General features: G+C 30.8%; 1 protein-coding gene across 6 annotated transcripts in view; it reads right to left on the bottom strand.

The window, feature by feature from the left end:
* Nucleotides 1-414: 414 nt before the first annotated feature.
* LOC143195945 (myogenesis-regulating glycosidase) overlaps nucleotides 415-24941 on the bottom strand; it is a 35210-nt gene continuing 10683 nt past the window's right edge. For 2 of the 6 annotated variants that reach the window (XM_076403481.1, XM_076403480.1), the window contains exons 3-13: nucleotides 19447-19502; nucleotides 5319-5469; nucleotides 5043-5241; nucleotides 4742-4982; nucleotides 4110-4210; nucleotides 3058-3280; nucleotides 2878-2990; nucleotides 2180-2825; nucleotides 1527-1758; nucleotides 876-1071; nucleotides 415-821 (exon numbers count right to left, since the gene is read on the bottom strand). In XM_076403481.1, coding sequence (XP_076259596.1) covers nucleotides 700-821; nucleotides 876-1071; nucleotides 1527-1758; nucleotides 2180-2825; nucleotides 2878-2990; nucleotides 3058-3280; nucleotides 4110-4210; nucleotides 4742-4982; nucleotides 5043-5241; nucleotides 5319-5469; nucleotides 19447-19502 — 2280 coding nt within the window. In that variant the 3' untranslated portion in view covers nucleotides 415-699. Of the gene's footprint in view, nucleotides 822-875; nucleotides 1072-1526; nucleotides 1759-2179; nucleotides 2826-2877; nucleotides 2991-3057; nucleotides 3281-4109; nucleotides 4211-4741; nucleotides 4983-5042; nucleotides 5242-5318; nucleotides 5470-7246; nucleotides 7378-13706; nucleotides 13867-15682; nucleotides 16035-19446; nucleotides 19503-22662; nucleotides 23014-24941 lie in introns of those variants that run through there. The other 4 variants (XM_076403482.1, XM_076403485.1, XM_076403484.1 and 1 more) reach the window with 4 other exon arrangements.

Raw genomic sequence — 24941 nt, 5'->3', positions numbered from 1 at the left:
TTTTTGGCGGTAATTTTTATGCAATTGCCTGCACCAAAAATGTTATATTTGACAGGCGTATTTTTTCTAGAATTTCAGCATGTTGTATACTTGAAAGAATAACGTAAAATATTACATTTTTGGAATAGAGATTGCAAATCATTAAAATAAAATTACGTTAAATTAAAATCGAATATTATGGGTTCCAATAATCCAATCTTTAAACGATCCGATCGGCCAACACATTTACAATTTCAATATGAATTCTCATAGACATTTATAAAAGATTTAATGCATCACACTATGTTCAATTTTTTGATTGCTTCTAAAAAAATACTGACACATCGAAGATATAAGACTTCATACCTATTTTCCTAAAATGATGGAATACTAAAATGGCGTTTTTATGGATCGATAAAAACTAAAAAAAACAACTTTTATAGTAAAATCTAGTTTTAATAAAGATTATTTTTATCTACAAAGATTAAGCTAACATTTCTCTACTTCTATATATCACAATAACATAATCTTATAGGCTACTAGGAAAATCAGTCACTAATAAATAAAATCTTGAGAAAAATATTGTTTTATATTGCGATTTAAAATGCATTTTTCCATGGATAGAGATAATTATATATTTTTTTATAGCGTGGCGTCTTATTATGGCATATAGTAAACGTCTGATATGAGGTATTATAATACATTCCCATTATTGGTTGATTAAAATTTCGTATCGTCCGGCATTTTCTCAAAAAAGGCTACTTGATCCTCTTCGACACGATAATCGTGTATCCATCTGTTTCCCTTTCTCAAACTTCCATCAATGCCATCCTTCCAAACACCTACAGTTGAAAATGTGTTATTACTCGTAATTTAACTGAAACAAAGATCGATACCTGCTGGTAAATAGACTTCTCTTTCTCGGACTCCATATTGAAGAATGGGCGCTACGATGATATCCTCACCGATAGAGAACTCGTCCATGACTGTGTGACAAGATGGATCGCTGGGATCTAACATCCACAGTGGTCTTATAATCGGAAGGCCCAGGTTTAATGAAACCTTTGCATATTTTTTCAACACTGGAGTAACCTAAATAAAGTTATCCAAAATCACTGATGTATGTTATTGCAATATGGTACGGAGCTAAGTTTTGAGGGTTTTTTTGGTAGACTTTGATTCAGATAAATTAGTGCTCTAAATCAGAGAACATTGTTAATGTATTACTGATGGCTATGATTTCCACATTTTTCGAAGTATATGGACTCTAAGTTAAATAAATTCTTAGCTTTCAATGCAAACGAGAATCTATTCAATTATTGGTGGTAATCGAGGATGGTAGGGGATAAGGACGGGATAAGTTAACTTCTTCTACTGGAAGGACATGTCACGTAATCTAGGATCTCGAGGAAAAACATTTATTTTGCCTTCAAGTGTACTAGGCGCCAAGAAAATATTTTGTTTACACTGCATAGATTAAAACCAGTTTACGCCATTTTTTGGGCATCCCTCAAAATATTTTTTTGCATCTTATGTTAACTATTTACCCTGTTTTGCCGCAATAAGGCCAGATTAATCGCACTATCGAGAACTTTTTTGTCACCGTAACTGCTGGGAAGTCTGTTAAATCTGACAACAGGAAGAAAAGCAGATAGTTGGAGCCATCGTATATATAACTCTTGGTCAGGCAGTTCCTGAATAGTTCCGTTTACTTGTCCAATGATTGTATCGATGTTGGTGTAATCACCACCAACTGCTCCAGGAATAAGGAAGGGATACCTGTAAAAAAATGTTTAAATATATTACAAACTTTAACAAACATCACTAATGGCAAACTGCCAAGAAATCAAATAAATAATTTCATCCACTGGAGATAATCCTATAAGGTGAACCAAAAATCCCTTAATATCTTGCAATTGCTACATTCTACATTCCTGCAAGCTAGAGCCACTAATGGCACCTAACGTTATGAATAGAAGAATGCTGAATCAAATGGAACACTAAAGTTTAGTACTCAGAAGGGTATCACTTGAAGGTTGCCTGATATGGAAATGTTTTGCATTTCATACTACATATTTTCTCTTAATTCTTCAATCGATTGCTAAACCTCACCATTAAGATATCCCCATATGAAGATCTATTAATGCGAAACTATTGGTTCACCCTATCGATTACAAAAATGTTTAAAAAAGAAACTTACCCAATGATGCCGTAAGTTAGTATAGTTGGTATCACTCTTTGCAAACCATCCCAACTAGATTCAAAACGCGGTAGAGTAACAAAACTGGGTGATCTTGGCCTGTCTATCGCGTCGCTGATTCCAAATATGCTAACGGCGTTCTGGATACTATTAACAAAAATCGTCTTATACTGATCAGGATTGATGAGCGGCTTTTCGCATTGATAGTAGTGCGGTATGTCGTAGGCTGAGCCCAAGTTCAGAAAGAACGCGTTGAACTTATACTTGTTGATGACCGTCTTCAGCTTGTCCAAGAGCCATGGAATGGTGCGATTGTTGGTTAGATCCAAAACACCAGCACTCTGAAGAGTCTTGTACCTCGTCAGCGCCGGTATTCTCCTATCGCTAAACCTCTCGGAAATTAGCAATCGTTTCTTTACAGCCTCGGCAAAGTTAAAACTCTCCGTAGATATGAAGGGCTGGATAGCGAATACTACTCTGAAACCTCTTCTGGTTAATACATCAATAGTTTTATCGAGAGTAGGGAATCTGTTGGTATCCACCTCGAAATCACCGATCTGATTTTGCCAAAACTCATTTATCAGTACATGACCTTGCTTAAGGCTTCTCCAAGCAATTACGTCCTCGGTAAAGTTAGATACAGTAACTACAATAAGAGAAAATAACATCAGGAAGAAGTCAATAAGAACAAATTTTACCTTCATTTAGAGTTTCTTTATTATTGGAAGTGATTTCCCACAGTGGTTCGGCTAGAAGACTCTCAATGATGCCCGCATCTTCTTTCTTAAGCCCGTCCCACAAAATGTGCTCGCTGAAAATCGATGTTAGAGAAATGTTAATATTGATTTGCTATTGAATATATTGTAAAAAATACGTACCTGAGTTGCATATGAGTATCAGACATATTGGCTCCGACGCAGATGCTGTAGTTTAATTCTGGTGTGATGGTGAAGCGGTTTACGAAGGCAAAATCGTCATACTTGGCGCTCAAACAAAATTCTTTCTTTACATCTCCTCGAATAGATACATAGAGTGGAGTTCGCTCATCAACAATAATGGCAGCTCCACGGGAATTAATGAAGTATCGTTTAAGAACATTACCTGAAAAATCAGTTTTGAGTACATTGCTAATGCTGATAGGTTAATCGGTTTATAGATTATGAAATGTATAGAAATGTTTCATTAGAAATTAGTATAATGATATATTAGTATCTTAATTATCATATACTGGAATATTAGCAATCTAAAGGCCACTAAGACAAAATGCCATCAACTGATACTGTTTTCACAGCATGTGGTGGTGGGCGGCCAACCAAACTTAACAAACTGGATTGATAAAATTTAATTCGTATGGGGCACGGCTTTGTTGCCGCAGTGGTAATGGCGACAGGACGGTCCACCTACTGCTGCAATAGTTGCGGGTTCAAATCCTCCTGGGACACGGTGGTAAATTTATGTTTGTGATTGTCCTAGGCAAGAAGAGTGTAAAATTCGACAAGGAAAATGATCCTAGTCACGCCAGTAACCAGGCTGGGTAAGACCGGATGTTGGGATGATTTCTAAGTTGGTCGCTCGCCAGTCGGTAGGCTTAATGCCAAGGACCGTGGTTCAGAGCCCGCGTTAAACAGTAGGTCCAGTCCAGATAAACCCTCGTTAGTAAAAAAGAGACAAAATATATTTTTAAAAAATCCCTATGGGTATCATATTATAAATAATCAGTTATATAATAAAAAATATATTCCCACTACATAATAGCAGGATGATAGAAAACAAAGAGCCTTCATCAATAATTATATATACTAAAAAAGCAAGGTAGATTTCATCATTGCTTATTAATAATTTTTGTTAACTATTGTTAATAACTTGTCTGATTATATATTTATAAGGTAGCTTACAGTTTTATTGTTAGCTGTGTTTCTTTGTGGCTTACCCCATTCATGGTTCTCCACATTTCCAGTAACAAAAGGCTGAAAATCATGATATCCCTTTTCCAAAGGCCAAGCTGATTCCTGATTTTGTCCACCGCCATACCTAGAATTATATATAAAATCAGATTTTTTAATCAACAACTATAGAAAAATAGTAAAAAAAAGAATTGTGCCTTATAATTGTAATATATCTCATGGCTAGAAAATGAGTGGTTATAAATATAAGTCTTGGGTATTGTTTATAAACACGCATTGAAACAAAATTAGATAAATGGGATTGTTTATTATTTACGTTTCAGTAAAAACAAATGAAATATATCAGCTTGTAGTAATATAAATTGTTATAATTATAAATTTAAATATATTGTACTAATTAGATTGTTGACTGTATCAACACATAAGAACAAAAAGGTTGGAACAAAAAGAAATTTCGGTTATTTTCTAATAGATTATTTTAAGATACATCATCTAGTAATATTTATTTAATGAAGCCATACTATAGTACCTTTGAAAGGCAACAGTTTCTAGACAAAGAAGGCCATGCTAATTTTTTGGTAAGATTGAAAAAAATTGTTTCAAGCAGGATATTAAAATAATAAATTCAAGTAACAAATTTAGATTGCTTTTATCTTACCAATGCAGTCCTGTGGTCATTTCAAAGCAATCCGTAGGTGCTAGTTGTTCGTTAAGCGATATCCATTTCAAATTGTAACATTTTATTCCATCCGAATAGTTATACGTGTTGAGATACAATCGAGCACGGTCCATCCATTCCAGGCAAATGGACCCGTCATTTTTTTCATCCGATGGCAGACATGGTAGTACGTTATCGTAATTCAGAGTTGTTCCTAAATGTGCATTGATAATTTCAAGACCTAAAAGGATCATTTATGTAGCAATTTGGAATGACATTTGAAGAGATATTGTTGGATTACCATCATCATTGTATATCTTCATTATCCTGTCATTTTTGTTGAATTTGATCCGTTCGAAGTATGCTTTTGCGAGTATTTTTTGGTGATACAGGAAATAGGCGCAACATACCAAGACAACGATCGTAAGAAATAGGAACGCAACGAATACTTTGATCTTGTAGTCGTTCGATTTCTTTTTCCTTATGGTTTGAGGCAGATTCTAGAATAATAAACGTGCATTGTTGGGACTTTCGGGAAGATTATATATATATATATATATATATGAATGTTGTGTACCTGTATTTTTTCTCTAAGTAAACTGGCCAAAGAATTGACTGACGTGATCGAGTTGGCTGGAGAATGATTTCCAGCGAAATCGTTTAGATCAGGGGGACTGAGCATTTTCGGGCTGATCGTTATGGATTTCCGTCGAACATTTCTGGATCCACTGAAATTAATACACACAATTATATGAAGATATATAAAAAATAATCAACAAAATTAAAAAATAAAAAGAATGAATTGTTAACATTAGAATTTTATATCACTTGTGAGATAAATCAAAATGGTACCATTGAGACAAACCTATTACCTAACGGAATGCTCAGACTAATAGACTAACTGGCAAGAGGATTTTTGGAGACTAATTGGTAATTCTTTGCGGAAAATATCAAAGGTACCCATGTTTAATAAAAGCGTGTCTGCGACATACATCAAAGGTGCCGAATATTAGCGGTACATCAAGCACCAATGTTAATAAACAGCTAAAAAAATCAAATATTTAAAAATATATTAGGTCTTTCTATAGGGATATCCATATTTTCAACAATTAATACAAAAGAAAATACATCCACAACTAAAGTAAAACAGTAATAGCTTTTTATTATGGTAGTGCTTGTTATTAATGATGAGCCTGAAGGAAGAAACATTAATAATCTGAAATAATTTTTGATATATCCTATTTGAACAGTTGATCAATTAAGTTCAGTGATCATCACCAGAGAAAATATAAGACACAACTGAGATGTCGATCCAAAAATCGTAGTCAATTAGATAGCCACCAATTAAATAAAAGTGGTTTTCTCAAAGCATCTGGAACGGTTACCGACTGAGGTATAGAAATATTTAGTTAGCAATACTTCGATAATTACGAGATTATGAAATGTTGACCGTTGCCAAATGTCAAACCGAAATTGTCATACTATGAAACGTCTGATTAAGTGGGTTTTTAATATTATTTACCAGATTCAAATAATCTTAAAGGGGTGTGACGGAAGACTGACATTATCTAAAATGTTAGCGATTGTTGACGTGAATTATCCTATTGTGTCATAAATATTATTTAAACTAAAAATGCTTTATATTCGCTTTGACATTTGCTACCTTTTATGTCAATGTTACCGGCTTTTCATAATAGTCAATTGTTCTTTATCTCTAACAGCGTATTTCCATAAAAGAACATTCAGATTTTATAAATAATGTTCTTATTATGTTCTGGTCTTACGGATATTAGACCAATTAATATGCTTTTATATTAGCAATTATATTACCTTCTTTTTCTGTTTTTTTTTAACTTACATGCCATTTAAGCAATCTAAAGTTAGTACTAGATATTCATTCAGTAATTTGTTCCTTATTTTGAATTAGTTCGTTGATAATGTCATACGAAAATTCCTCGATTCCCTGTTTATGTTTCTATGTTCAAAACTAGTTTGGACTGGTTAAAACGCAAGACTAGGAATATTTATATTTTGATATCCGAGGATAATTTTAATAAGAAATAGTATTTTTTAAATAACCCTTAAATACACATTTTTTATAACGAAAATGTATAACTTATATCTTTAGCTGCAGTTCTAAACCTGGTTAAGTGTCAAAGTGTAATATACTGTAATTAATATTTGTGATAATGGGAAGCGTTACTTTAATAAAGAATCTGGTTGAATTCCATTTTACAATATAAAAACTAGGATTATTTATATTTTGTAAATATTTTGTATAATTAATAATAACATAATGTTATATACGTGAGAAATAGCTTTAATGTTAATATAATGAAATTTTATTGAAGTAAGTAATAAAAACGAGAAAATTACAAAAAAAACGTAAAAAGGGTTACCAAAAATCTTGACAAGCGGTGGATATTTCCGTTTTTAAGTAATTATGTAATTTATTGTCAATGTCATTATCATTATTATTGTTTTTTTTTTAATTTGATGACTTACAGATGACTGTGAATCGAATGCACTGTTAAGAACACAAGAAAAACACTGCCTCAGTGGCGCGCTCACTCAAAAGACAATTGTTAAATAAGCCGGTGTAATGTTCTTCGAATCTCTTATCGTTTAGTTCCAGCGGTCATTTAATGAAGGAAAGTGCCATTTAAGTGTTTTATTATTTGTTTGGGCTGACTCGTTATTTTTATGATCCGAATAGATTGCGAAAACGTATATGGTGATAAAAATTCACTGTACAACATATTTAGTAGTATCAAAATAAAATTCTTGCATTAAAATTTCGTATAACAAATAATTGATCGTCAGAAGTTATACTGATTTACTATAGTAGTAAAAAAGAATGAATGAAATTATGATTTATAATAATTCATTCTCATTCATTAAAAAATCACTTGTTTTTAGATTACAACTACGATTATATTTATATTTTTACTTTCGATTCTCTTGCATGTTTATATTAACTTTTGTTTGGTTTTTTCGTTTGTTTTTCCTGTTCTGATATTTGGCTCAAATACCAATACAGTTACCAGAAATCAGTTATGGGGAAGAATTAATCAATGCAAATTAAATAAAAATCAATTCATTGATGTTAGGAGTTTTTCTATCATAGAGTGATTTTTTTTGCTTAAAGTTCCATATAGGTTGCCTATATAGTTATATTTTATGAAATTATTTTAAACAAAAAAAGTATTGTTTTATTTAAAAAATGACTTATTCTAGAAAACAAGAGGCGAATGGTTGTACGGCTTAAATCTAAACATTTTGTGGAATACATTTTAAAATTATCAACGTAACTATGAATATTTGAATCTGAACTATAAATAAAACTTCCAAACTGTTGAATTTTAATGGCGTATTAACAAATTTTATCATTAAAATAAGTCTTTCAGCAAAATCGCGAAGGTGCCATGGTAAACAATTGTCTTTGCGTTTTGTTTTTTTCTGTATAAATTATAATTCAAGCACTAAAGTTAACATTCCTTCAGGCACGCAATGTTCTTAAAAAGAGACCAAAGTTTTCGCTTTGTACATTAATATTTAGATTCCTACCACAGAGTATAATATGTGATTTCCTACTAGTTATATACTGACCATCGATTAGCATCTTTATGTTACGTTTGTGTATCATTATGTTTATACAGGGTGGTCCAGCAATAAATTCAGATTGGTAATTACAAAAAACGTATTATACAACATACAACGAACAACTGATTAAGTAGTTTTTTTCAGTCAATTAGTGTGGTAACCATTTTCCCACTTTTTGGACCTTTCCCATCATTTATAAATGTCTTGAAGAATTTGTGTTCGTTCGGGTAAGTCTTACAAAAGTAATGAATGTTAAGAATTCAAATTTTGAGTGTTGTAATTTTGATTAACACAGTATACACTGAAGAATTTTATAGTCTATTAAAAGTTTTTTTGTATATACGTCATCAAGATGTTTGGTGTATTGCCTACCGCAATTTGTAAATTCGTTTTAGAATCAGACAATATTTTCCTTCTCGTTTGATTCTAGTTAAGTAAACGAATGAGCTTGTCAAAATCGTCCGGTTGTCAGACGTATGTAATTTTGTTGAAGGCAATAGTGATAAGAGGTTATAATTCTAACCTATAAACTACTCCGGCTGCATAACTGTAGTTTTCAGATGTACTATAAGGCTAAAATAAATATTTTATATTTGATAATTGATTGATTGATTTTTATTCAATTATTGTATTTTGATTAGAATTTTGTTGTATATCAATGCCCAACTGAACTAAAACTCAGAGTTGATACGACGTTTTGACGTCATAAATTTAGATGACGTATGTAGAAAATAACTTTGAATAGACTATATATTACTAACCATCGATTTTAGCAATTAGGTTAGGTTGTTTAATAGTTGTTTACATTAATACTTCACATGTTCACTAACAGAAATCGCTGATCAAAATACGTTCCATCACCTAATAATGAAACAATTCATGTGACCCTTGAATAAATACTATTAGATCTGTTAACCCTCAATAATGAGATTTTGTGGCCTTTTACGATAGTAAATCTAAAATAATTCTATAGGCTGCCCAATTAATTAAAATTGGGATTAAGTTGTCAACAACCGATATGATATTTGCGAATATTTGTAAGACGAGGTCTTGAAATAGATTTAATTTCATTACTTGCAATATATTAGTTCTGATATCATTGTTAACTATACTTTTCATTATAATGAAAACGATATATCATCTAAAATAGTTTTTAGTCGAATTTTAAGTACTTACCAATGTTATTTCAAATTATTTTCGACCAAAATTATAATAACTAAAAAAATTATCTTGAAGATTTTAGAAGAAGTGACTGTTAGAGATTACAGTGATAAACAATAAGTAAGCTGTAAATATAATAATGATTTTCATTATTGTCAACAAGACTTTGTCAGAATTATAGGCCTAAATCATTAAGTTACCACGGATTTTTCTTAAACAGCACTGTGCATTAAAAAATAGCTCTCATATCACTCTGCAAATCCTCTATTCACCTGATTTAGCATTGTCAGACTACTGCTTATTTCCTAAAAGATGAGGTTTAAAGTAATATAACGGTAAAGTAACATAATAATGCAAATTGAGTTTTATTTTGTGTTAACTTCGACAATTTCTTTGTTTTTTAAACACGGTTTATAGAGATTTTTGTGATATGTAAATACCAATTGTTTAGATTTTGAGATAATCGAAAAAAATATAGTCGCGACACAAGGATTCATCAAAGCAAACACCGCTAAGATGTTGAAAAAAACATGAATATTAATGTGCTTAATTTTAGGTATTTGCTTTCTAATTCCAGTATAAAGCTTCTTGTATTCTTTCACCATCTATTTTATGTCCTGGTGAAACCATTGTCTTTGCTCTTTCATCATATCACCGAAGTTTTTAAGAAAAAAACTTTAGATGGCTATGAAAGAAGTCTGGATATACAGAGTTTTGAAGGGGTCTCTTATGTTAGCTTCTATAACTGTTTAGTTAGACTCAAATGATATCCAAGCCCTTTTTCCTTTATGTTCATCGTTGTTTCGAAGTTGAAATGGCACATCAGATTATATATTTAGCTTTTGATAAATGAGAAAATTTTCTAAACAGCAATTAAAACAATCGTAATCTTTAAACAAAGTTGATATGAATTCCATAAGTCTAATTTTATATGTAACAGTGGTAGAAGAATCTTTTTGGGAACTATTAAAGATTCATGCAAAACTTCTGGTCGGCTGTCAACATTTTTCTTATCAGCCATTGTATTTTGAATCAATGTTGATAAGAGATCAACATAAATATCCTTGCTGTCTTACTTGCATATAAAATATGGAAACTTTGTGACCTTTTATTGGCCAATGAATGAAGTTTCGTTCAGTTTTATCTTTAGTTCAAGTACGTTCAAATATTACATTTCTCGAAAAATCGGTATTGTAATTATAATAGATAAAAGTTAATTAATGACACATCAAATATTAATAAACAGAAAAAGAATACCAACTGGACTAGACTAAATGTTTTGATGTTTTTTTAATCAAATAATATCAATATAAAGAAAAACAAAATCAATAACTGTATTTGAAAAAACAATAATCATATTTTTCTTAGTAGCATTAACGATATCAATGAAGGTTAAAATGTAAACAAAAACATTTCTGATTCTGAGTGTCAAATCAAATAGTGATGCTAACAAATAAAACGTGACATTCCAAACATAAACTGGTATCTTAAGGTGCCTATTAAACTACCGTCCATTCTAAACACTCGCGTTTATGCTTTCATTGAGGGACTAATAAGGAAATTGCAGTCACATTATTTGAATTGTCCCAAATAACTTTACGTTCAGTCACATGCCACATTCATATAAAATTCTGTAATTTTAATTTTTAGTTCTATAGGAAATGTATAGAATTAAAATAATGCTATACAATTTTATACGTTTCGGAATCATTACAGATTGCATCTTCAGGGTACTGGCCGGGTTTCTTCTTATCAGTTTATCCTATTTAAACAGGTATCAGTCATGGCTGAGTTATAAACCGCTTTCCACGGTTTGTTTAATAACTAAAATATCGAGAAGAAGGCCTTATATTTATTGAGATTATTTTGAGTTTGAACTCACAGCCTTCTCGATATTTTATCTCAAAATAGCGTTATGGACTTTAACTCCATCAAATTGGTTGTCTTGAAGAAATATGAAGGCTGTCAAGCACAACTTCTTCTGATTTGTCTTTTACTGTTCCTCTTTTTTTTGAAGATGATCTTATCGTTCGTTTGTGGGATCTCTCTTTTTATATTTCTTATGCGGTAAGTATGTTCATTTTGACAAAGTACACGTCTGAGGTAGTTAAGTCCATTCTCTAAAGAATCTGTTTTGGATGTTAGATCCCTATTTTTATTCTTACTTGCAATATGCACATTTTATCAATAATATTATACTCGTGGCATCCTACAATAATTATTTTGTGCTTCTTTTTTGATTTCAATATGAGTTGCAAGGGTATCAGCTGCATTTGAGCAGTTAACAGTAGATTACAAACTTCTAATCCGATGTTGACGATTTGGCGGGCTTAATACGCTATCTTATATTCTTGGATTTATTGTAATAGATTTTCTCTTAAAATAGCGTTAGGGACTTTGACTCCATCAAATTGGTTGTCTTGAAGAAATATGAGGGCTGTCAAGCACAACTTCTTCTGCTTTGACTTTTACCGTTTTGATATAGATTCTTTTTTTATCATCGATAATAATTCCAAGCAAAAATATATTATCCAAGGCTTTTAAATTTATATCTACCGGTGTCAGTCAACACAAAATGATTTAAATCATTTTTAAAGCGTTTGGTATGAATGTTTGTAGCCTTCCCTAGCTGCCCCTTGATTTTGGAGTTATCGCTTTTAGAATTATCACTTTTATGTCATATTCTCTCGACATATAAAGAATTTCGTTGATGCGTATTACGCGATGTATGCGTCTTTCAAAATGAATCAAATTCAACAAAGGTTGTTCACGGAAGAAGCATATTGAAACAACTGGTTAGATACCTGTAACTTACCACCAATCTAACAAAATGTTGTTTATTACTTGACATTAGACATGTCATTAGATGATATTAGAGTGACGTAAGATGGACGATTTTGAACGGTATTCAACTATTTGTTTGTTATTATGCCTTTAGGAAGACTTTTTAAAATTTAAATTATTTTTGGAGATATGTGTTTTAGTAGCGTGGTATCTAAAGACAAAACTTTAAACGCATTTCCGAAACTACTTTTTTGGCCACTATCTTTTGAAGCTATCCACGAATACAGCCCTTTTTTCCTATCTTCATAAAAAGAGAAGTGCTGTTCAGACAGGTAATAGACGGCTAATATGTCGGAACAAGTAGTAATAAGAAGAACCACGGTCTGGAGAAAACGGCGGGTGAAGTAGCACTCCTCATTTTAATGTTTTCAAGTATGTATTAATCGGTTTTGGATGTGGTGGAGCATTGTCATAATAAAGAATAACATTGTTGTGTCATTATATGGTATTTTTCGCAGAGTGCTCTGCTCAAACTCATCAATTGTAATCGACAGTGATCCCATTAATGGTTTCATTAATAGTAGCTCTTAGTATACTACACCAAGCTGATCCCATCATATACAGATAATTAATTTAAAGCCATGGATATTCAAGCCTTTGGATCATTACCATATTCTTCAAGTGATTGGAAATGGTTTCTTGTGTTGCACCCAACAATTCTGCATATTCTTCTTGCGTTTTACACCAATCATCATCAAGTAATGCCTTCCAAATTCAGACATTTTCAACGCATTGAAAACATACTAAAAAGCGAAGCCTCACCATGAGGCTTCAACATAATGCTGGTTACAAGCCTACCTGATGCGATTTAATGTACAGTAACACAATGTGTTATAAATGCTTTAAAATCAGTTTGCAGGCCTAGTAGTTTTTAATAATTCGGAAATGTCAAAAAAGGTAAAAAATTGCCTTTTTGTGTGATGAAAAATATTTTGTTTTACTTTCGTCACGTTTTAAAGTAAATCAGATTTCTAGACTGGAATAAAGTATACTAAAACTAAGTAAAATTAAATAATAATAAAATAATCAACATTTTACGATTTTTAAAAAGCATCACGTGACAATGTATCATAAAAAATATGGTGGATTATGTTATCTGTATAGAAAAGGTGTGAATAAAGGAAGCAGAACTGTGTTTCATTATCTATTTCAAATAATGTGAATAATCATCAACATATCGTATAAGATTTTAAAACATCTGACTAAAACGGACAAAAATTGCCTGAAGTATTTCAGTACAGCTAGTATTATTTGAGGGCCCAAATAATTAGTTAAAATGAAACACGAAAATTAAAAGAAAAATATAAATGAATAGACTTGGAGCAACATTTTGAGCACGATTTGAATATGCAAATACCTCAAAATAGCTTCTTCTATATCACCATCGTTAGGATCATCCCCGTATATATACACTTTGGGCACGTTCCATATCGTTCTGTGGTCAGTTTTGTTCTGCATCTTCACCATTCAACTCGCACCATACGATTATAAAGAAAACCTCCAACTTTTCCACGAAAAGAAAACTGTAAGAAAGCGAAACGCAACTGAAGACATGTTGTTTTACGTCGAAGATCCACATCGAAAATGAAACAATATTTGCTCAATCACTTGTCAACGGCAAATATTAATTGTTTCAACAAATCCTCAGTCGAAACAATGATTACAAATTAGACAGGTTGACGTTATACTACTTGACACCTCACTCGTATTTCCTCAAGTCATTTTCACATGGACAACTACGAATTACCGATGATGAATCCAACAAACATAGTCTAATTGTTATCATATCACATGGTAGAAAGTATGTGTTTTGTTTATATAGTTATAAATGCTTATATATCAAAATGTATGTGTATATTAAACTAATCATTAAAATATCATTAATATATCTTTAGATGTAAATGCATGTTAATGATTCAACTAATAAGCAATTTATGAACTAATTATTAGTGAATAAAATTATTCAATTAAATCAAAGACATATATATCCTTGAATTTTTTCAATAAAAAGAAAAATGTAGGTGTTGCGAATACAATTGGCAGCATGGAAACGCTTTTTCTGTCTCATTATTTATAGAATATGGAGTATTCAGTCCAGTTAAAGACCAAAATTGATTGGCTGATACAGGATTAAGAACTTCTCCACTTTTTCTTATAAGTTCAGTTAACATAAAACCACGTTCATAAATATGTCATTATCTGTATAATAGTGGAATTTTAATTGAATGTTGAAGGTATTTCTTGTTTAAATGTAAAAGTTCTGATAGCATGGTTCATACTAAAATATGGAGTCCTCGGTATGGATATGGTGATACCTTGTATCCTTAAACAATTCAAAAAGTTTTTTGAATGTAGAGATTGCAGAAGTTCATTTTTGTCATATTTTGTTTTATATTTTCGAAAATGTTGTTTAATGGAACCAATACTAATCAGAAGGTGCTATATCGGGTAAATATATTAAGTAAAACAGGGCGCTTATAATGTTATCTTTATCCTATTGTAATATCTATAAATAAAACTATTAATAAAACCAATTGTAGAATTTGGCTTTGTAAAGAAACCTCCAATAAGTGAAAACGCAATTAATTACATTCATCCACATACTCCAGAAATTGTTGCTGAAGCAAGACAATAAACCCTTAAACTTTTACATGTTAGCCTCAGTGTTTAGAATCAAACAAAATGTGGATGATATTGTGATAGTGGTAAGCAACTAAAAGTAACAGTAAAAGTAAGAATTGTATCCTGAATTGTATTTCGTAGTTTTGTAAAAAAATGTAACTAAATGATAACAAATATGAGATATATTTACAAAATATGATTTGCCATAAACAGTCATTACATATTTCTTTTCTATTATTGGTAAATGTTTTTCGACCACAATTATAATGTAATTCTCATTTCCGTTAGTACATATCTATATCATATTTGACATGTACGCATTATTTTTCATGTAATCGTGTTCTAGTCGCGGACTTATTATGGTGGCCGGTTGTTTTAATGAGTATTCAATATTTTCAGCCACAAAATAAATTTTCCAACGCACCCATAAATATTTAGCAACCAAAAAAAAGTCGATCTTTTGTGACAGTGAAAGTATTGATGATAGTAAGTGACATTTTGTATAGAGAAACAAAATTATGGTTTATACCATCTTCCTGTCAATTATTCCATATTTTCCCACCATATAAACATTCACTGGACTTATATCAAAATATATCAAAACCAAATTAGCTAAATCGGCCAGGTGTTCTCGAATTTTAGCGAAACTGACTATAAGCAATTAATTTTTACAGATATAGACAGATGGTGACATTATTGCAAAATGTTTACCTCAGAAGGGCATCTTCTTCTGCTTCGTCCACTTTAATTTCCGGAATGGTATATGGCGTCTTGACCGACATATTCTCCTAAAGTCCTAAACAATTTCGATCACTTCACCTTTTCACTTACTCTAATTCGATTTCATTGAATCACAGTTCTACTTGTGAGTATTCTCGCGAAAAATAAAAAACAAGAATATTAAAGGTATTACGTACGGTATCACGTCAGTTAAGTGAATTATTTTATTGATAGATTATGTTCAAACTAATCACAAGTCTAATCTTATCGACATTGTTAAAAGTTGAGATTTTACGTGCTGGAAATACTTGAGTATTAGTAGGTATGTCGCGGTTTTGTATCCGCACTTTGCAATAAAAAATGCTATATATACGTAGTGTGGTCTAAAAAACTATGATTGCTTTGATGACATAAGGTTGGGGTTCGGTTTTCCCTAATGGAGGGCTTTAAGGTCGTATATAATACTTATTAAATGTAATAGTAATACCTATTAATTGAAATAATCTATATAAATAGAGTATTTCACCATTGTTCAAGGTGTAAGGTCACCAAAGTGAACTAACATCCAGTATACTTGAATTTGGTTAAAATGTTGTATTTCAGTACGCCAACCATCAAAGGTTTTCAAAAAAAAACTCAATTTCTCAGAAAATTTGAGAGCCCATTCCATACAGACTATACCACGGACATTTTGGTGTATGAAACGCAATTATTTCAGCGGAAACTATTAGTCTGGAAAGCATAGCTGAAAATGCAGTTCTTTGAGAGATGTAAGATATCTCTCTTCATACACTATTAAGAAATATAGGTTGTAAATGGTATAAAGATATCCTATATTTATTTGTTTAGAACCATACAACTTTTAAAAACATAGAATAAAATTGATAGGTAGGACAGATATTTATAGACAGATTTAGATAGGGCATTTATAAATCGAACACTAGGTCACTGCCCCTCATGGCAATAGAGCAATTTATGGAAAAAGGTAAAGGTTTTGTTAATCATAATATTTTTTAATAATTCATTGCAGATATGCCGTTTTTCATACTGGAAGCAGGAATGGTTTTATTCCTGGGACAGAGTTAGTATTTTCTTCTAAGCCCAAATACTACTACCATGGAGAAATGAACCATAAGATATTCTTGCTCTAATATGAAAATCTATCAAAGAATATGGAGAAAAACATCAGTTATTGTTATGGACAATGCGTCATACCATAACACAGTGGCGGAAAAGATAACAGCAAGTGATTCGACAGACATTCAATGCTGACAATTACTAAGACATGATGATGACAGTGGAAATGACTAAAGGTGAGTATACATTTAACAAAGGATAACTATAGAAAATCGTGTTGTAGATCGTGAAAGATTTGTGTGCATAAATATGTGTCTAATTGTTCATAATATATGTGAGAATTTGGTTAAAATATATGAGGAGAAAAGGAATACGAACTTTTTGGAGTGAATGCAGTGATTAAATTTAATTTTATTTATAAAAACGTAAACAGGTTGTAACAAAAAAAACTAAGAAATACAGTTATATCAAAATTACTTAATAAAAACACTACAACAAAAAAAACAATAATTAAACATAAAAGTGTATATATACTCTCAACTGAAATTAAAATACATTACTTGGATATACATTTGTTAGATTTGTTACTTCCTAAAAATCTACCTCATAGGCGATGTGGAAAAGAGTTCAATATATAACAACTGCCATATATTTTACTTTAATTTATTATAAAAAATTGTATTTATACATATAAACATTTGTGTTTTCCCACGTCCGCAAAAGCTCAATTGTATAGTCGCGAAACAATTCGATTTTTTCATTAGATGTACTATAATGTTAAAATAAATTATATTTGATAACATTACTTTACTTTCATTATTTAATTTAGATTAAAATTTTGTTATATGTCCAAAGCAATGCCAAAATAACGTTTAGGCGTTATAAATTTAGATGACGTAAGATCACTGTTCTATTGAATAGACTATATATGCTATACATATATGTATATCATTGAACAGTGCCTGAAATTTAAAAACATACATTCGCGTTGAAAACCCATGACAAAAATCGAAATTGCTTTTCCCCAGCCCAACATTAATGAAATTTAGAAATAATAATTAATATTCAAAATAATAAACTCAACAAATTAAATTGAAATAGTGTACATTTCAGATTTTATATTGGTCATACCTTGTAGATGAAATACAGTACCAGGTAAAAATACGATCATTACCAAGTAATGGATGTAATAAGATTTAATACGACAAATGAAAATAATTCATTCTAATTGTAATTGCCGATGAGTCAGATTATAAGAGAAGTTCATGAAATTGATATTTTATCATGAATAATGATAATGTTCTAGCAGTAAATAAGATATCATTTATCACATCAAATTTTAAATCTCAATGTTGCTTAAGATAACAAATACAGAGGTCGCAACGGACAAATATGAAATGTCACATATGTTTCTTTTAACTGGAAATACCATTAAATAGCACAAATGTGGCAAAATTGAATATCTAAATACGCTTTGTTGTAGATACACGTAACTTTTCAAAAACTAATTAATAAGTGATTAATGTTTTCAAAAAGGTTGCTGTCTATCCCATATTTACACTAATGTTTCGAAAACTAGAACCAATTTTGAAAAAAAGGGTTCTGATTTGGATTCAACCCTCTCGATTTACCTTTTAAACAGTTTTTGGTTGCTCAGGTCCAAAACCGTGTATATTTGTGTTATTGATACGTCGTAATAATAAGCAATGACTGAGGTGCATAAAACAGAAATCACCTTATGTATGGAAGATAAGTCCTTCTTTATCTCGACCCAATGTTCATCAAAGATCAATTTTTGTACATATAATACTAAAATTCCTCTTGAATATATCACAATGCTGGTGATTCAAAGGAAAAATGTATTTAAAGGACCAGCAAAAAAATGCTTCTCAAAAATATTTTTAACCATAAAATTAAACAGACTTCAAAAAATAAATAAGGAACTCACTAAAAATTAAATATTAGTTAAACTAGTTCCCAAACGCGACCCCCAAACGCTTTAATCGTTACACTATAGAAGCAGTTGTCTGCAATATTTCTACGAAGGTTTGTAAGTTACGGCTTAAAAAGTCAACTGAGTGGCTTTTGTGCTGAACAATAATATTATACAAAAATATCTGTTATTATACATAAAAAATATGTGAAAACTTTGTACTTGCCTTTTTTTTTGTTTTCCCCCTTCCCCCTTTAGATCTTGACTTGGTTTCAATTGAACCACCTCGGAAATGCACTCTTTCGAATAATAAAGCACCAGATGCAAAAGAACAAGTAACATATCTTAAACAGAAGTAGTGCGATAGGTACCGCTGGAACCTTAGAGGGAACATATGAACATCCATGTAGTACTGGAACTCAATGTTTGAGATAGCCACTCATTCTGAGAACCATTCTTAACTCTTTAAAGATTTACTTTTAATTTCATCTGTGCTTTCATATCAGTCACATCAAACCGACTAATAATCCAACGCTATCAAAAGATATTTCTTCGATCAATGCTTATCGCTACAGAATCAACGAAGAACTACACGATGATCTCGGAATCCAATGAATCTATGAAGTTATCCAAGCAACTAATATACAATGAAATGCAACAAAAGAATTATTTCTCACGTAAATAAAATATTAAAGAAACGTGAGAAACGAAGAAGAAAACATTACAAAATATTCTTTGTACTCACCAAACGTCCAGTTCATCATCAGTTTCCAGCTCACTGGCTGAATTGAAATCGGTAATCTATAAAAAAGAAGAAAAATATTACCTTAGTATAAAATCTTCCAAATCTGGATCCATATCAGGGGGTTACTAATCAATTAAACGATAAGACATAAACAGAATTATTGTATTTTGTATTGTATTTCGAATAATGTTGATACTTTGATATAAATACAGAAAGTGATTATGAAAATGTCTGTCCTATTGCAATATTTATTGAAACTAATATAGTAAATATGCAGTCAATATTATGTATATGTGAGTTTTTTTAATACTATTTTTCTTAAGTATATACAGGGGATACATGAAATAATATGAACGTTAATATGCCTGCGTATAAATGAAGCAGAGAGGAGTAGATTTCCATCTCCGACATCATTGAAGCAATTGGATGCAATGGATCTTTTGGTGCAAGAACCTGACCACATGTCATGTGCTCATATTATTTTGTCCATTTCTTGTATGAGTTTGGTTTTTATCAAAACGCCCTCAGAGTGTTTTTTTGGATTTTGGTGTTTTGGTTTTTTGATTTAGTTGGCAGAAAGAAATTATTTTAATATCTTACAGTTTTTCTAATATAAACATTTTTTTTTAAATTAATACTCTTGGCGTAAGATAATTCAACAATCTTCCCAGTGGAGATATAAATAATAACTTGATACATAAATGATAAAATAAATCGACATGTTATTGTTAACATTAACATCGCATTTTTACAATCACAGTGTCTATTACGCCATTCTACCAAAGCCATTCTAAACTTTCTTTTCTCATTAATAGTTCTTAACATAATTTATTTGTTGGGTTCATTAATTGGGAGAGAGAAAACTGTTTGCTTTTGCTTTTTTGAAGGTTCTAAACAATTTCCCACCAAAATTAGTCCGTAGAGTATTGATAACATTGATTATAAATTAATTATCTTGATACATCTTGATATTCGTTTTTAAAAACAACTATGAAAAAAGCTTCTAAAGCACATAACTTATATTTTATTACCTTTTTAATTATATTATTAATTTTCTAAAAGCAATTTGTTGATAAATTAATAAACAGTTAACACAAATAAATAGAAAATAAATTTTAGTTATTATGAATTAATGCTTGGAATATATATGTTTTCATTACTTAAATTCGCCTGTAAACAAACATTGTTTACACAGCATACTTTGATTATTATAAACGAAATTTTATTTTGTCTTTTTGGATTTTGGTTTTTTGATTTAGTTGGTGGAACTAAATCAACAGTGACTGGATTACGTCATGATAGAAAAAGGATAGCCTTTAAGAAATTATTTTAATATCTTACAGTTTTTCTAATATATTTTTTTTTAATTACTACTCGGTGTAAGATAATTCAACAATCTGCCCAGTGGAGATATAAATAATAACTTGATACATAACTGATAAAATAAACAAACAAATATATACACTCAGATTTATAAAATAATCACTTACCAATGTTTATATAATTTGATAACGATTGATTAAAAATAGGCTTCCCAAACAGCACAACTTAACCTACCTCAACATGCAACCCGATGTTATAGTCATGGTAAAGCCGCTCAATTGGTTCACTCAAACTCAGCGATCTAAACTTTCTTTTATTCATTATTTATGGAGCACCTGATAACAGTGTATTTTTTAATCTTTTCTCGCACATAACACGTGTTTAGTTAAGTTACATACGGTTCACACAAATTAGGTCAGTTTGCTAGAAATAAATGTCACTATTTTTAAGTAAATGAGAGTCTATTTACAGAAAAATAATGTTCAATGGTTACTTAATGTGAATTGATTAATAAAAATACAGAATACGATTTTTATACAATATTAACCTTAGAATTGTAAAATGAAATTTGTATTTTCCGGGAGTTTTATTTACAGAAAAATAATATTCAATGGTTACTTAATGCGAATTGATAAATAAAAATACAGAATACGATTTTTATACAATATTAACCTTAGAATTGTACAATAAAATTGGTATTTTCAGGGAAACAAGTGAATTTTTGTTTATATGACATATTTTAAATTAATTCACCTAGATCTTCGTTTATTTCACCCTAAAATACACATATTTTGAGGCTTTTATCTTTATCGCTTTTATTATTTTATTTTTCGCGGTTTTTTCCTTTAAAATAATCACAGGCTAATGAAAATTAAAGGTATTATAAAGAATTTAGTGTTGAATCGAATGATATATAATAAATTTTACATAATATTGATCTTTGAATTACATGAAATGAAATGAAATTAATGAAAAGTGAATTTTATGAAGACTGGTGAACTTTTTCGAGATACATGTATTTTGAAACCATTGTCTTTATCCGAGAGATAAAAATGTTTGGCACTTTTTTCATATATATAGTCTAGTAGTGAAATAATTGCAGGTTAATAAAAATTATAGAGATTATTAAAAAATTTACTTTGAATCCAATTATAGTATATTTTCCAAAAATAAGGGCATTTCTGTTTAAAAAATTATAAACTCTAAAGCAATTTTTTTCATGTATATAGCCATGAAAATTTGCGATTTCTTGCCATTTTCAAAAATTTTACCATTATTTCCGTTTAAATAATTGCAGGTTAATGAAAATTACAGAGTACAAATATTTTTGCACTGACTCGAGTAGTAGTAAGATAATTTCTATTTAACATTTAGTTTTTAAGTTATACAATGAAAAATGTATATAAAAGTGTATATAATATTCCAAAAAAAAGGAAATCCAAAGGGCGTCCAAAGGGTTTTCCCATTAAAAACACCAACACAGTGAATAAGATTCGAACATGCAACCATCATAACGGTAGGAGGACCGTCCTGTCGCCTGGACCACTGAATAACCAAACCGGCATGTTACTGCTAACAATAACATCGCATTTTAACAATCACAGTGTCGATTACGTCATTCTACTAAAGCCATTCTAAACTTTCTTTTTCCATTAATAGTTCTTAATATAATTTATTTGTTGGGTTCGTTACTTGGACGATATTTCTGGCCGAGCAAAAACTGTTTTCCTTCGCTTTTTTAAAGATTCTAAACAATTTCCCACCAAAATTAGCCCGTAGAGTATTGATAACATTGATGTTTTTATTACTTAAATTCCTCTGTAAACAATTATTGTTTACAAAGCATACTTTGTTTATTATAAACGAAATTTTATTTTGTTAATTGATGCATACCTCAACTTGTCCAGTGTAATTTCCATGGCAAACGCGATCAACCGGTTCACTCAAACTCAACGATCTGTACGTCCGTTTTTTATTCATCTCGCACGGCACACTTGACTATATTTACTTCAGTTTCGTGTTGAACAAAACAATCTCCCTTCTGTGAATATTAAACCGTACTACGCAATTTACAATTACTTTTTTATATAGTATATGTTTCTCTAGTAATCGTTCTAACATTCCAATGGGTGATACAAACATACACACACACACAAACCAACTCAAAAGAATTTCACTGATACTAGATGCCTTTCATGGCGATTCTGGTTGTGACTGGGAATCCACGCCGTTTTTCATGAGATTGAATTAAAATATTTACAAGGCAAAGAGTGAAATTAACAACATAAAAACAACACCGAAAAAAACCTGTTTTTATTTATATATCATATATACGATCGGTATTGGAAAAATAATAATTATAATAGTAATAATTATAATCTATGAAAATAAAAGATATTCATTAAGGCGAACCATATTTTATATTGGTAGAGGGAGAACGTATACCAGTTCTGTTGAAAATTGGTTTGAATGACTTTTCTTCTTACATAAATTTTAATACCTTGGTATAAATAATTCAACGGTTATTCTAAACATTGATAAGTAGGCGGTTACGCGTTGTTTTTATTAATTCAATACATGACTAGCGTGTTTAATTTGATCTGTTGTGTCAATTGTAAAAAAAAATTGAACAAACTATATAGTGACAAATTATATAGCGTTAGGTTTTTATAGTTATGTCAATATCACTTTTATCTCGTAAAATTTAAAAATAAAATGAGCCGGCTGGGTGGCGCAGTGGTAAAGGCGATAGGACGGCCCTCCTACTGTTGCGATAGCCGCGGGTTCGAATCCTGCTGGGGCATGGATCTACTTTATGTTTGTGATTGTTTAAAATTTGTGATTGTTCTAGGCAAGAGTGTAAAATCCGACAAGGAAAATGATCCGAGTCACGCCAGTAACCAGGTTGGGTAAGACCGGATGTCTTCTGGAATAATATCTAAAGTTGGTCCCTCGCCAGTCGGTAGGCTTAATGCCGAGGACCGTGGTTCGGAGCCCATGTTAAACTGTAGGTCTAGTCCAGATAAACCCATAGTTGGTAAAAGGAGACTTTAAAATATATTTGAAAAAAGAATTTCTTAATTTAGACGTTATTAAATTTGCAATAAAAATGTTAGATTCTTGTATGTATTCGAATCACTTTTTCACATCGCAAGGCATTTAGCGGGCTTGGTTGAGGCAGTGGTAAAGGCGACAGGACGGTCCTCCTACTATTGCGATAATCGCGGATTCGAATCCTGCTGGGGCATGGATCTACTTTATGTTTGTGATTATAATTATAAAAGACTATATAACCCAGGCCATCAATAAGTCCCAGGCTGGGTAAGACTGACCGGGTGTCGTCTGGGATGACGGTAAACTTAGTGCCGAGGACCGTGGTTAGGAACTCATGTTAAACAATGACGTTCGACGTTTTAAAAGTAGTAAAAATTGATGTTTTAAAACTTTAACATATAATTAAACAAAATCTACGAATGAAAACAGATCCTACAGGAATTTCAAACATTTACTTATACAATAATGGGCTAATTTTTGAAAATATTTCTATAAAATTATTTATATTATTATGTTGCAATATAGCTTCTTCCATGTTCTGTATAATAAAAACATTGTAAAACAGTAAAGGAATGACTTGATTTATATTCTCCTATTATCTATATATTAATATGAGAAACAAATACTTTGGATTCCTTTTTAAGATCAATCCGCGCACAGAGAAATCAGATATTATATATAGAGTTGAAATTTTTATATAAAAATATTTCAAATATATAAATATAAATATCAAATAACAAATATAACATATATTTATTGTTTACCATTGCACCTTCGCCATTTTCTGAAAGACCTCTTAGTAATGCCTGGATAGTGTTAATATCTGTTTTATTAATACGTCATCAAATTTGGATTATGTTAGTTGCGAAAAATATATGTTAATTGCCAAAAGTCACTATAGACGTCGATGTTTCTGCCTGATGTTGTATGTCACAAAATGTAGTTCTAAAATTGCTGTATAGTGTTTAACGCTTAGTTCCTTTATAGTCCAACAATATTAAAATATTCTGGAACAAATTCGGAGTACATTTATACCAGACGTACTCCTGGTACTTAGTAGCACAAAATATTTTCGTACTTAGTTATTACTGACATTTTTGTTCAAATAATCAGAGACT

This window comes from Rhynchophorus ferrugineus, unplaced genomic scaffold (assembly GCF_030347505.1).
Source record: "Rhynchophorus ferrugineus isolate W39M unplaced genomic scaffold, kcgeb_rfMv2 rfM4, whole genome shotgun sequence".
Taxonomy (NCBI): Eukaryota; Metazoa; Arthropoda; class Insecta; order Coleoptera; family Curculionidae; genus Rhynchophorus; species Rhynchophorus ferrugineus.
This window is presented reverse-complemented; position numbering and strand designations above follow the sequence as displayed.